The sequence below is a fragment of the Bufo bufo genome, chromosome 3 (genome assembly GCF_905171765.1).
Source record: "Bufo bufo chromosome 3, aBufBuf1.1, whole genome shotgun sequence".
In the NCBI taxonomy this organism is placed as follows: Eukaryota; Metazoa; Chordata; class Amphibia; order Anura; family Bufonidae; genus Bufo; species Bufo bufo.
This window is the reverse complement of record NC_053391.1, coordinates 98,976,743-98,991,894: the sequence shown is the minus strand read 5'-3', so window position 1 is coordinate 98,991,894 and position 15,152 is coordinate 98,976,743. Positions and strand designations below refer to the sequence as shown.

The following is a 15,152-nucleotide window of genomic DNA, read 5'->3' as shown; positions in this document are numbered from 1 at the left end:
TTAAAACGACTTTTGGGTCTCTAACACCAACCCTGCCTAACCAAAAAATAAAATTCAATTCCCTACACTATCTGTCCTTTCTACAGCACAGCAATCCCTGACTAAGACTGGCCAACCATGCTTTTTAGCACCCGATGACGTGTTCTGGCCAGCCAATCACTGTAATGCCAGTAACCAACATGGCTATGGAATTACATTGAGTGGCAGTACTTACCTGCACGTTTATTGGCTACGTAGCAGCCAACAAACGTGCGGGGAGGAGACTCGAGCATGGCGCTCGAGCACACGTGGTATTCGGCCGAACTCCGCAATGCGCCGAGCATCGTGACGCTCAAGCCGAACTCGATCATCACTACCCCTTTCCTTTCACACATCCAAACTAGTTATCAAAACCCATGGTTGATGGCATCTGGCTTGTCCATCAATAATCCATAAGCTCAACATCAGCATATGAACAGTGAACATCAACCTTCTGTCTTTTGTCTGAGGATAGGGAAAGCGTCAAGCATAGGCGTAACTAGAAAAGGCTGGGCCAGATAGTAAATTTTTGAATGGACCCCCTGACAAGATATTTGGACTGTGAAAAAGTGAACTGTAAACTCTGGTACAAATAAATGACCAGGAATAGCTAGCCTTGTGACCTGTCATGGCATGGACTCCACAAGACCTCTGGTGGTGTCCTGTGGTACCTAGCACCAAGATGTTAGCAGAAAATCCTTTAAGTCTTTTAAATGGTGAGGATTGAGTTGTTTTTTTTTACTGCATAACCCACAGAATCTAAATCAGATTGAGATATGGGAACCTGAAGGCCATTCAGTCCCATGTTCCCTAAACCATTCCTGAACAATTATTATGATGTGGTAGGGGCATCATCCTGATGCCACAGTCATTATGGAATACTATTGCCATAAAGGGGTGTGCTTGGTCTGCAAAAATTATTTAGGGGGGGGGGGGTGATATGTTTCTCCAGCTAAGTGATGGACATGCAAGTGAGGTATCCACATGATCTAAATGAAAACATGATTCCTCAGATCAAGCCATATTCTGCTATTGCTCCATGATCCAGTGCTCCATGATCACTTTTTCAGCAGTTGGTGCAACAGTAGCTCTTATGTGTGGTCAGACCAGGAGGACTAGCCTTCATGCCAAATGTTCCTTGGATGCCCATAACCTTGTCACCAGGCTCACCAGTTGACCTTCATTAGACCACTTTTGGTAGGCACTAACCACTGCTTCCTCAGTACACCCCACAAGATTCGCCGTTTTGGAGATGCTGTGATCATCTAGCCACCTCAATGTTGCCCCTAGTCACTCACATGCTTATTCTAGTCCATTTTTCTTGCTTTTAAAACATTAACTTCAAGAACTGAAAGTTCACTTGCATCCTAATGGATCTCACTCCTTGTAAGGTCCATTGTCACAAGATGTTATGGTCAATGTTATTTGTTATTTTGGTTTTAATGTTATGGCTGATCGGTGTATATGTATATAAATATTTCTGCCCAATGTATTTATTTTGAGGCTATAGAAAAACTACCAATTATAGCACTGTGTATTTATGAGATTATTTGCTAAGCTTTAATACATTTGTAATATCCATTGTTCTAGGACCCAGTCTTCTCTTCATCACCTATGCAGAGGCGATAGCCAATATGCCAGCTTCCACCTTCTTTGCCGTTATCTTTTTCTTAATGTTGATTACACTTGGACTGGACAGTACGGTAAGAGAATATCCAGCATGTGGACATAATGCTTGGAAAGCTACAAACACAGTAAACTAATTTTCATTTGCCACTAATGATACTTTTCCTTGCTCGTCTTTGAACACTTTTGTCCAGTTCATTAAAACCAGTTATGGATGCAACCCTAAACCTGCTTGGGATGTTTTCTTAATTCTGAGGATAACACACTGGGCCACATTTCTGTTTATCTAAGACTAGACTGCACCTAGCCAAAAAAAGGGGAGTAGCTTAACGGGAAATGTGTGTGGAGTTGGAGGAAAGAGGCAAGACCTAAGATGTGACTTTTGCACCAAAATTGCGGCACAATTCTGCTGTAAAATTCTATCTGACAGTGGACGTAGCAATAGCCGGTGAGACAAAAATGTCCAGCTGTGCACCAAATTGATTATCCAGTCTGAGCCTAGGATAAGTAAATCTGACCCACTGTCTCAGCTAGAAGAAACACTCACAGACCATTATTGCCTATTTTCAAGGAATCTTAAAGGGATTCTCCAGCTTGTTTACAAATTTTGGATGCCTCCCCTTCCCCGCTGGACCTGTGAGGGGAACCATACTTACATGCACCCACTGGTCAGTTCTAGCTCCTTCAGTCCACCACTGCATTCACTGTGCAGCAGTAACTGTTTGTAAACTTCTGGCACGGAGGGGGTTCCCAATGACTAACCTCAATGGTGACGTCCCCCTAAGCCACACATCACTGCCCAGTCACATATCACTTGTTTTCCTTTTTAACTCCTCATGTCCCAAGAACCATAGTTTTGTTACTTTTTATTATACATAGTTTAAACAATGTACTTTTTGTATTTACTTAAATACAATAAAATGTTTAAAAACAAACTATTTTAACTTCTTACATTTTCCTAGGTATAAAAAATAAAAATGTATTACTTCCTTTAATTTCATAGTGAACTATTAATATTTTATATGATGTGTTAGATATAATCATGTTCTCTTTGTAGTTTGCAGGACTGGAAGGTGTTATTACCGCAGTATTGGATGAGTTCCCACATGCATGGGGCAAGAGACGAGAACTTTTTGTCTTCCTATTAATTTCTGTCTGCTTTCTCGGGGCACTATCTACCCTGACTTTTGTAAGTAAGGAGAACAATGCTCTGATCCACAGAGATATAGTTTAGGTATTTATTAGTGTAAATTTTTAAACATAGATTTATCAGGGGGTAAGAACAATGTGGTTGCTGGAATAACTAGAGAAATGAAAATGAACTTTATGAACTTTGCGGTTCTTTAAATAACTGCAGAGAAATTTCAAAGAGAACACTTGAAATTCAGTCTTAGCCAATTAGGTTGACATAAAGCTGCCAAGTTCCCGTTCATGCCCACACATGCTTAATGCCAAGAGGGAGAGTTATTCATAACAATACAATATTATATTTAACCATTCAATGAATAATAATGGTGTCAAGATATATTACATTGTTTCTATGTATAGAAGGGATGGTCAAGCATTTGAGTTCCACCAATTCAACTATTCCACCCACAGCCCTTATGTCTGCCTGATAAAGAGACTTGGCTGTAATAGGTGGCTGTATCGCAAACTTAAAGGGGCTACCTAGGACATTGTTTTTCTAACAGCAGGAAATACTTTTTTTTTTTAAATGACCCATGTAATCCCCCGACGCTCAAGTGGCGCCATTCCAGTGGCCACCAATGGCTGTTGTTTTGCTTTGTAGCAACTGATCCCATGCAGCGGCAAGTGATTATACCTTGAAAAACCCCTTTAAATTATAGATAAAATGTACACCTAAATAATACCACTATACTGTACACATAAATAGTTTTAACTATACGATACAGATGAATAGCACTACTATACCATACGCATAAAATGTACTACTATACCATTCAATAAATGAATATCCACGACAAAATTTTGTGGAATCAGACAAATCTATGTAATATACTGTATAATACCTTAGTGTCGAAAAAAGACAAAGGTATTATAGGAGTGATACCTTTATTGGCTAACCAGAACCAGGCACAGAAGGTTTAAAAACTTGCCTGATGTACAGTGGTGCTTGAAAGTGTGTGAAGCCTTCAGAATTTTCTATTTTTATATTTCTGCATTAATTTAAATTAAAACTACATCATATTTTCAAGTCCCAAAAGTGGATCAAAATAACCAAATCTAACAAATAAGTCAAAAATAAACAGCCAGTAACTCAGTAACCTAATATTTCCTGGGATCAGTTAAGTTTTAAGCACTTGTAAGAGGGTTGAAAATAGCCCTTGCTCCTCTTAGAAAAAGAAACATGGCACTGTTGCCATAGGTTGCCATTTGACCCTGTTGCGGTGTTCATACCACCTACAGTGGTGCTTGAAAGTTTGTGAACCCTTCAGAATTTTTTATATCTCTGCGTAAATTTGACCTAAAACTACATCATATTTTCACAAGTACCAAAAGTAGATAGATAACCAAATAAAGCGATATAACATGTCTGTGAGTGTTAAAAGTATGTGAACCTTTAGGATTAGCAGATAATTTGAAGGTGAAATTAGAGTCAGGTGTTTTCCATCAGTGGGATGACAATCAGGTCTGAGAAGGAAACCTGTTTTATTTAAAGAACAGAGATCTATCAATGTCTGATCTGCGCGACACATGTTTGTGGAAGTGTATCATGGCACGAGCAAAGGAGATTTCTGAGGACCTCTGAAGAGGAAGAGTTGTTGATGCCCATCAGGCTGGAAAAGAATACAAAACTATCTCTAAAGAGTTTGGACACCACCAAGCCACAGTTAGATTATGTACAAATAGAGGAGATTCAAAAGCATTATTACTCTCTCCAGGAGTGGTCAACCAACAAAGATCACACCTAGAGCAAGGCATGTAATAGTCCGCAAGGTCCCAAAGGAGCCCAAGGTAGCCTCTAAGGCTACTTTTACAATTGTGTTTTCTTTTCAGGTTTTGAGATCTGGCAGATCGCTGCTTGCAGCGGTTTTGTGTCTTCTATGGGAATGCAATGCATTCTGGTGCACTCCGTTCCAGTATGTTCAATTTTGTCCCCATTGACAATGAATGGGGACAAAAATGAAGCATTTTCCTTCGGTTTTGAGATCCTCTGCCGGATCTCAAAACCGGAAAGGAAATACAGATGTGAAAGTAGCATAAGCAACTAAAGGCCTTTCTCACATTAGCTAATGTTAATGTCTCCACCATCAGGGGAACACTGAACAATGATGTGCATGGCCGGATTGCAAGGAGAAAGCTGCTGCTCTGCATAAAGAACATTGCTGCCCATCTGCAGTTTTCTAATGATCATCTGGACGAGCTAGAAGGCAATTGGAACAATATTTTGTGGAGGGATGAGAGTAAAATTAAACTTTTTGGTTAAAATTTTGTGTTATGTTTGACAAAAGGAAATCCCTGAATTCCAGCACAAGAATCTCACCCCATCTATGAAACATAATGGGGGTAGTGTCATGGTTTGGGACTGTTTTGCTGCATCAAGGTCAGGACAGCTTGCCATCTTTGATGGAACAATAAATTCTGAATTATAAATGCAAATTCTAAAGGAAAATGTCAGGACATCCGTCCATGAGCTAAATTTCAAGAAAACGTGGGTCACACAACAAGTCAACGACCCTAAGCATACAATTTTTTTTTTTTACCAAACAATACTTAAAGAAGAACAATGTTAAAGTTTTGGAATGTCCTGACCTTAATCCAGTATATATGTTATGGAAGGACCTTAAGCGCGCAGTTAATGGAAGGAAACCCACCAGTATAATTTATCTGTGTGCTTCCCACATCAGTATGTTTGTTCCGCTAAAGATAGAACATGTCCTATACTTGTCCGCAAAATGCAGACCATAGACCCATTGAAGTTTGGATGGGGTCCAAAAGCTTGGATCATCCTACAACGAAGAAGCTATGACCGGTTCTTTTTTTTCTGAGTGGTACCAATCATGACCAAGTACAGAACAGGATCAGGAGGAGCCTAGGTAACATTCTGACCTCTCTGATCAAAGAATGAGTCAATCTGCTAGTGATATACCATTATTTTGTATGGTGGAAAGACCTGTTTATGACGTATCATGCTCCAGGAACATCTACGCTGTTTTATACAGTCTTTTTTATTACAGTGCTTTTACTTGTCTTTGTGCTTAAAGTAGTTTAGGTATAAAAAAAATTATAATTAAAGCAGATATGTTAATTCAGGATAGCATATTAGTACGACTTATCCACTGCTCTATTATACCAAACAACACAAGAATATTGCACCAATTGGTAAGAGCAGCTAAGAGAGTATGCAGCAGAGTATGCAGCAGAGTTTGCTGTATTAATAAGGAGTGTTCCCCCAACCTCTGTCCATCTACTTCCACCAGTAATTTACAGCCACTGTATATCTGTCTACGCGTCTGGTTTATTGTTCTTTAGCTGCTATTAGCCAAACGGCACAATATTTTTTCTGTCATTTGATCCAATAGCCCAGAAGACCTGTCCACATAATCTGGTGCCCTTTGAAGGGGCTCTGTCACCAAGAAATTCACTGTTAAACGAAGCACATTGCCTTGTAGGTCTAGCTCAGCTGAATGTAATGATCTATTTCACTTACCGATCTATTACTTTATTCTGGAGAAAATATATTTTATTTATACAGGGGTAAGTTACAGCCCAAAATCTATGCCAGCCTCTAGCTCGCGTAGATTTGAGCTTCTGGCGCACAGGGAGTCCCAGAGATATGCCCAATTTATTAAGCGTCCTCTGCCCCTTCATAAAATAATCGCATTTTATTCCAGCACTCCGGTGATTCAAACTAGTGTATGGGTTGATAAATGTCTTCTAATGCCTTGTAGGGCTAGCTCAGGGGAATGCAATGATATATTTTATAAATTAGGTGCATCTCTTGCAGTCTGTGTGCCAGAGGCTCAAATCTGTACCAGCTAAAGGCTGGCATAGACTTATGCTATAACTTATGCCAGTTTCTGGCTCATATAGTTCATCCTGTGGGTTGGGATAGACCTCACCCGCTGCAGCTAAGGCCCGACCCTTTTCTTGACACTTTGGAAAAATAGCAAGGTCAAAAAGTCACAAATCATGGCCCAAATATGGCGTGTGTCATAACTTGCGACTTTTTAATGCCACAGTAGTACTGTTACTAGGTTAGTAAATGCCCCTCATTGTGCCTGGTTTAGCAGTGAATTTCATGGTGACACATTCCCTTCAATGCTATTTACATAAATGTTTCATATTTATTTCTGTAAAAAAAGACTCATTTATGGTATAGTACATATAGTAGAAAGTAAACTTTGCAACTGTATATGGCAGTCAGCACATGTCAACAAGTCCCCAGGTGGGTTATCTGAATGAGGAGGTGCTGACAGCCGTACCTCTTGAAATGTTAGTGGGGTATGCAGTAAAACAATACAATGCAACAAAATGCAGATGTGAGCAGTCGACAGATGGTCATTTTAGCTTTGTGGTTGCAATAGTACATTGTGTATTGTTTTCTTTTATATTAAAGTGTTCTTGGTGTTATTACAGCCTTTGCTTTTACCACTGTTTTCACTTTAAAGTACATGTCCCTATGTCATATTAGGTTCATAATTGAGCCCAAATTCCATATTAAAGGGGTTATCCCATGACTCATCTAAAAAATGAAAATCAAACATAATGTAGTGCATCGACATTCTAACAAAGCTAGAACCAGCCTTGTACCTCACATGGATCTGGAGCTTCGCCCATTCATTTCACCATTTAGTCTGATAGATTTTTTTCAGGCTGACAGTTCAGGGGGCATCTCTGGGGGGTGTACTTTGTAAGGGAACATGCCCTTTCTCAGAGGCTGTGTCCTTTCTGCTGCATCTCTCTCCCTGAACCCATAACAGCATGCAGAGGCAGATTGATCTGTATCACTGCCTTTGCCTCTTCTCTAGGAGAAGCTTCTCCAGTGCCCCAGATAGCCGGTCATTTCACAGGGATGGGGGGCTCAGTTGTAGATAACTCAAGAAGAAGGAGAGCCTGGAGCTTCCAAACAGTCAGAGGCTGAGCGGGAGAGGAGAGAGCTTCCACTACTATAGAGCTCCATCCGTAGAAAAAAGAGCAACAGAGAAGGAGAACATCAATCAGCCGAGAACATCCAGCATGTGAAGGCTGAAACTTACCATGTGTGACCTGTTCATTCAGCTCAGTAGGAGAATGTGCACAATACTATACAGACTGAACCCCAGGGGGCGCCATTATAATAAAGTAACGCTGGGTTCACACCTGAGCGTTCTGTATGCGCGATTTTATCGGGCATTCCTATTCGCGGCCGGCAACAAGCAAACGCCCATTGTCGTGCGCTCCCGGAAGTCTATGTACGGGAACGCGCGACCATACGCCCCAAAGAAGCTCCTGTACTTCTTGGGGCGTAGGGGGTTTTACAGCGCGTTCGTACACGCTGTAAAACGCTCAGGTGAGAACCATGCCCATAGGGGATCATTGGTTCTTGCCTGTTGAGCATTTTACAGCGCGTAGGAACGCGCTGTAAAACGCTCAGGTGTGAACCCAGCGTTACTTTATTATAATGGCGCATTTTTGTAACAATATAAAATACAAAAGTTATTTCTTCTTCATGCTGAATTATGTTAAAATAACATTTAATGTTGGAATTAACTATTTAACTCTGTCTATATAAGAGATTTAGAGCCCTTCATCAGAAAAATTGAGTTTGGGCTACTATATGTGAAGAAATTAATCAATACAAAATGTTTTACCTATTCAGATTTTTAAAAAAAAGTTATCTGAGATGCTTCTATGACACCTGTCTTGTATTTCACAAACAAAAAGTTAGCATTTTTGGAACTTATGTCTCTTCTTTCCAGGGTGGTGCTTACATGGTAAAGTTGTTTGAGGAGTATGCCACTGGCCCAGCAGTGCTCACTGTGGTATTCCTGGAAGCCATAGCAGTGTCCTGGTTCTATGGTATGTACCCAAGGGCGTAGCTATAGGGGCTACAGAGGTAGCAGTCGTTACTGGGCCCAGGAGCCTGAGGGGGCCCTAAAACCGTTGTGCCGCATAAGAAGACACCAGTATTATAGAAAGTGCATGCTGGTCAAGTTACACCTCTGGCCGGAGGGAAGCGGTTAGGTCAAGAATTTGGCATGGGGGGTGGGGGTTGCTGTTTCAATTTTTGCCTCAGGCACCACGAAGGCTATGTGCCCTCCTGCCCCGGACCACAAAGCACTGAGGGAAGGGGGGGCCAAGCTGAATTCTTGCACCAGGGCCCATGAGCCTTTAGCTACGCCCCTGTATGTACCACATATTGCATGGCTGTCAATTATCATCACGGAAGCAAACATGAATAATGTTCTCTGGTTGTATTTTAGGTATGAACCAGTTCTGTCGTGATATAAAGGAAATGTTGGGTTTCACTCCAGGCTGGTTTTGGAGGATATGCTGGGTGGCTATATGCCCACTGTTCCTTCTGGTAAGTAAGTTACTTCTCCATAATATAGGTGCTAGCAGTGTTTGAACACACAAGACACATAAAGCAATACACTATTCATGTGTCATATAACTTAGGAGTACTATATGCGTGTTTAGCTACCGATAGAGCATGAGGGTGACAGCTGCTACAGAACGGAGTGCTGGGAAAGTGAAGGAAAAAGACTATAGATAGTGTAAGTCCATATTTGTAGCTGTGAAGAAGAAGATTTTGCATAGATTTCTATGTAACAACACCTACAAACAATGCACCAGTTATGTAGTAATCAGAACTTTATTGATAATCCACAAAAGAAAAAATAAGTGTATAATATGTATAAAGTAGGAAAATCAGCAAACAGGAAGATAAGTTACAATACAGTCACAGTAATACCGGTACATAGTATACAATAGTAGCGTACAAAGGAGTCACATAATCCCAGGTACTTATATAAAACTCTATAATAAGGATGAATAGGCAATAGTAAATGCCATAAAATCATGTCTAAAAGTACTACCTAGTAACATCAAAGTACATCACATAATAATAAACTTAATAAAATACCTACTGCATGCAAGAAAGGAGCCCAGCACGTTTCGCCGTTGGCTTCTTCAGAACCCTGAAGAAAATGGATCAACTTAGAACAAATATGTTCAATTTTCACTGCAAAGTCTCTTACTTACCTGTGGCTTTTCAGCTGTTGCAAAACAAAAGCTCCCACCATGACTCAACAGCCATCAGACTGGAAGGTGTAGTTTTCACCAGCTGGAGAGCCATGTGTTTGAGACAACTGCTATAGATAAGCCTAAAATAGAGCAATGCCTTTTTTACGGTGGCCTATTCTAAGTGCTGCACAAGTCTCAGCTCGCACATAAGATCGGGACTCCTACTTTAATGGCCCAGACCAGCAGAAGTGCCGATCCAGACTGTTTAACCCCTTAGATGCAGCAGTCAATAGCGACTGTGGCATCCAAGTGGTTTAGCGGGAGTTACCTCTGTCTCCCAATGGCACACCCGCAAATGAGATTGCGGTGTGCAGATGTCTTTGCACGGCAGCCTGGCAGCCGCAGGCCTGCCTGCCTGCAGTTTAAGGCTAGGCCACACTCTGGCGCAGACTGCTGGTGTCTGTATACAGTATAATACACTGTACTGCATAAGCAGTGCAATGTATTACAGAAGCAATAAAAAGATTGTCTGTTACAGTCCCCTTTTGGGACTAGTAAATGGTTTAGAAAAGTTGAAAAAAGTTTTATTAAATAATTAAATTAATACATTTCCAAGTAAAAAAAAAATACACATTTTTTCCATTGAAAAAAGGGGATATGAGTATGTTTGGTGGGGAGTACAACCAATGAGACTCCCACTCATTACGAGAATAGGTCCACTGTCTCCCTGTATAAATGGAGCAGCAGTAGAGCATGCAAAGAAAAGCCTAGTATATTGCTGGATAGTCTCCATCAGATTCATAGAAATGAATGTAGCCACAGTGCGCATGCTCCACCACCTCTCCAGTCATACAGGGAGACAGGGACCCCTGTGTTTATGTTCAGTGGATGTTTCATTGGTCAGAAACTTAAAGGGCTTGTCTCACTTCAGCAAATGGCATTTATTATGCAGAGAAAGATAATACAAGGCACTTACTAATGTATTGTGATTGTCCATGTTGCTTCCTTTGCTGGCTGGACTAATTTTTCCATCACATTATACACTGCTCGTTTCCATGGTTAGGACCACCCTGCAATCCATCAGCGGTGGTCGTACTTGTGCACTTTAGGAAAAAGCATCAGTTTATGGTCCTGAATATCAGAGAGGCCGGCGCTTTTTCCTACAGTGTGCAAGCACGGCCACCACTGGTGGATTGCAGAGTGGTTGTGGCCATGAAAACGAGCAGTGTATAATGTGATGATCACATAATACATTAGTAAGTGCCTTGTATTAACTTTGTCTACATGAAAAATGCCTCTTGGCGTATAGACTGCAGATGAGATTTTAAAAAATCTCATCCATGCACTGCAAATATTTTGCATAAAGGAATCCACACACAAATTGACCTGCTGAATTTAAATTTATATGTCCATTTATGCAGTGGATTTCTTCCACAGATTCCACTCTCTCCAATGCAGTAAGTGGGATTCTTGTCAAAATCTGCATATAACTTTTTTGATGCAGATTCATTTCGGATTCTGATGCGTGCCCCAATCTGTGGCACATTTAGGCTACACTCACATGACTATATGTGTTTTGCGGTCCGCAAATTGCAGATCCGCAAAACACAGATACTGGCCGTATGCATGCCACATTTTACGGAACCTATGATAGAAATGCCTATTCTAGAATAGGACATGCTCTATCTTTTTTGCAGGAACAGAACTACGTATGTACGGATGTGGACAGCACACGGCCCCATTGAAACGAATGGGTCCGCACCCGTTCCGCAGAATGCAGACCCAGAACTAGGGTCGTGTGAATGCACCCTTAGGCCTCTTGCACACGACCGTATGCCCGCCGAGACATACGTCCGTGAGCGGCCATATGTCCCAGAGCGGCATTGATCGTGTGCACAGGAGCACACAGCATCATAGATTACAATGAATCATAGATAACAATGATGCTGTGCACGTCGACCTTTAAAATAGTGCTAATTACAATGTTAAAATCATGCATACGTTTTTTTTTTTTTATTGAGAAATATCATAGTAACATAGTACATAAGGCCGAAAAAAGACATTTGTCCATCCAGTTCGGCCTGTTATCCTGCAAGTTGATCTAGAGGAAGGCAAAAAAAACCTGTGAGGTAGAAGCCAATTTTCCTCACTTTAGGGGAATAAAAAATTCCTTCCCGACTCCAATCAGGCAATCAGAATAACTCCCTGGATCAACGACACCTCTCTAGTAGCTATAGCCTGTAATATTATTACGCTCCAGAAATACATCCAGGCCCCTCTTGAATTCCTTTATTGTACTCAAATTTCTTTTTTGGACACTGGAGAAAGTGCCCTATTTTTATAGTCTTTCCAGGAATTTAGGGATGGTTGGAGACCCTAATGTTGACCTTCTGATTAGTGCAATGTTGAACAACTTCCTGGAGCCACATTTGTATGAACATATCAGGTAGGGCCTAGTTCACACGTTAGTGTTTGGTCAGTGATTTTCATCAATGATTGTGAGCCAAAACTAGGTGCAGGTCAAAAACATACAGGGAGATTCACTCGAAAGAGGCCCCGAATATTCTGTAATAACTCTGGCTAGGATGAAGCAATCTGAACGGAACGACCTGCAATGAGCTCCTGAGCATGTGGAGCTTCCAACACGCTGGGATCCCCCCCCCCCTGCGTCGGAGTGATGTCGGACAGATGTCGTGAAGTTTAACCTCCATTTGCAACTTCCGGGTGCATACTCCCCGTACCTTCTCACGCAATCACTCGACCACCACGGCCGCCGGATCTAACACCACCAGACTTCTTCCTATGCTCAGAACAAGCCTCGTACTGTGGAAGATTTGAAGAAAAACATCCAATGTGAAATTGCTGCTATATCCCCACCGATATACTTGCCGATATGTTCAGGAACATGGAGAGCTGCATCAAAATGTATCTGGTAGAAAATAGAGATCACTTCCAGCATTGTATGTAATGCAATCGATTACACATACAGTACGTCAAGGTATGTAGTGTACTTTTTCGGTTCAGGTTGCTTTATCCTAACGGGCTGGCAGAATTAGAAAACTATAATGAATGATAAAGATAGTAATACTTGTCTACAGCTCAATGTGCTGGTAAGAACTTATTACCAGCATTTACTGTGAGCTGTAAAATGTTGATAATTACCACCAAAATCATTTAGTGAAGTACCACCAGCCTCAAAAAAAATCATGGACATGTCTGTTTTTTTCACGGACACAGGAAAAACGTTGCCTATTTTTTATGGACTGTCCAGAAATTTCTGGACGGTTGGCAATCCTGATTCGGGGCCTCTTTCAAGTGAATCTCCCTGTAAAACAGGTACAAATCTTTCCATTATACCTTATTGCTGTGTAGGCCGCCTTAAAGAGTACCTTTCATCGGTCCAAACATTGTGAACTAAGTATCATGACATATACAGTGGCGCCCAGGGATCTCACCGCACTTACTATTATGGGAGAAGGAGACGCCCAGTAGAACAAGGGCAGTCTCCTCCTACTATAACCAAGTCCCCTAAGTCTCCTCCTACTATAACCAAGTGACCGAACATACCGGAGGGCATAGCGGGAGAACGGAGCGGCACACAGGGATAATAGTAAGTGCAGTGAGATCCCTGGGCGCCGCTCTATATAACATGGTACTTAGTTCACAATGTTTGGACCGATGAAAGGTCCTCTTTAATAGTTTTGGCTCACATACATTAATGGAAATCACTGACCAAAACCAAGGACGTAGGAATGAGGACTAAGCAGGAGTGATTGCTCTGAGCACTAAATACGTCCTACTACCAGTTCATTGCTCTCTGCTTTACAGATGGCTATGGCTACATAAATAATATTGTAGACAGATGTTATTCACATCGTTTACCTCAGCACAACTTCACTACGCATAGTGGTTGTGATAACAACACGGAGATCATTTAGTCTACTTGGCACCAGAGATATATGTGCTATAAAAGCTTCAACGCATGAGCTGGAATAAAGTGATCTGAACAACATCATCCTGCAACCTGACATGAAGCTGGCACCTCTATGTGGCTTTAAATAGTGTCTTCACCCTCTTTAGCCAGTTTTATTATTGTTATTAACCTCTTAATCACCCTAGAGAACCCTAGAGAAGGCAAGTGTGGGAGCGCTCAGCATAAGGCAGAGGAGAACAGGTTTATGATGAGGTGAAACTTTACAGAGGCTCCAGTTTACTCTCTTCCCTTTTATGATTAGTATAAAAATAGGCTTGCCGGAGCGAGTTGTAGTTCCATGGAGATTGGATGATGAATGGAGTAATGCTGCAGTCAGGACACAATCTAGGCAGTAAAAGCATATCTGCAATGAGTAGGAGTAAGAATGGAGAATGTTGTCTTAATATAAACTTCCATAAACTAGTCATAGTGTACGTAGCATCTTATTATAAACCTCCAATGATGCATTGCTGGTCAATATCTGGAGATCTTTATATGCTAATCCATAGTTCACTATTTCCCAGCCTATTTTAGTATTAGGGAGCACTTGGGAAAAAAATCTTATCTTGGGAAATCTCTAGTAATTACATTTCTCAAATTCGCAAAACACAGGAAAATTAGTTCAGACTAACATCAGACCCCAAAATTTATTCAGACCCAATACTGGAAAATTAATTCACACATCTGACACCGCAATTCATTTAGATCCCAAACTTCAAACCTCAAGAGAATTCAGACCCCAGATTCTAGATTCCAAGAGAATTCAGACCCCAAATCTTGAGGTCTGGGGGTCAGAATTCTCTCTTGGATGTTTCTTCAGCATGTCAGCTCCCATAGAGCCTCCTGTCCCTCAACCTTGATGGTAAATTTAAAGGGGTTTTCCAGGGTTAGTATGGTTTTTAACAGATCTGCTCATGTAGTTGCTTTCCTCGTGTACATCTTTACAACGCTTTTTTTTCAATCTGGACTCTCCTGACCCATTTTCACCATGTACAGGATTATTTCCATCCTGTATGTAGCACTTCCTGTTGCTGTATCCAACCAAACCCATGATGCACTTCTCCTTTCTCTGTCACAGCTCCAGCACCGCCCCTAACAACACCCACTTATTTATAGGTCCTCCCACCCAACTAGTTACATAGACACTCCCCTATTACTGCCCGTGTATGGACATAACATGACAGGAAATAAAGAGCTGTATGGACATGGCCATGTGACCACATCCCAGAACGGGAGATAGGAGTTATAAAGATAAAGATAAAATGCATTACATAATTACAGCTACCTTCATAAATGATTAATTTAAATCTTGATTCAAACCAGAAACCCCCTTTAAAGGATTTTC

General features: G+C 41.2%; 1 protein-coding gene across 1 annotated transcript in view; it reads left to right on the top strand.

Moving 5' to 3' along the window:
* Positions 1 to 15,152, top strand: part of SLC6A4 (solute carrier family 6 member 4) — a 113,697-nt gene that overhangs the window by 87,482 nt on the left and 11,063 nt on the right. Inside the window, exons 9-12 of the mRNA XM_040423394.1 lie at positions 1,609 to 1,721; positions 2,702 to 2,833; positions 8,568 to 8,667; positions 9,072 to 9,172. Of these exons, the coding sequence (XP_040279328.1) occupies positions 1,609 to 1,721; positions 2,702 to 2,833; positions 8,568 to 8,667; positions 9,072 to 9,172 (446 nt within the window). The remainder of the gene's footprint in view (positions 1 to 1,608; positions 1,722 to 2,701; positions 2,834 to 8,567; positions 8,668 to 9,071; positions 9,173 to 15,152) is intronic.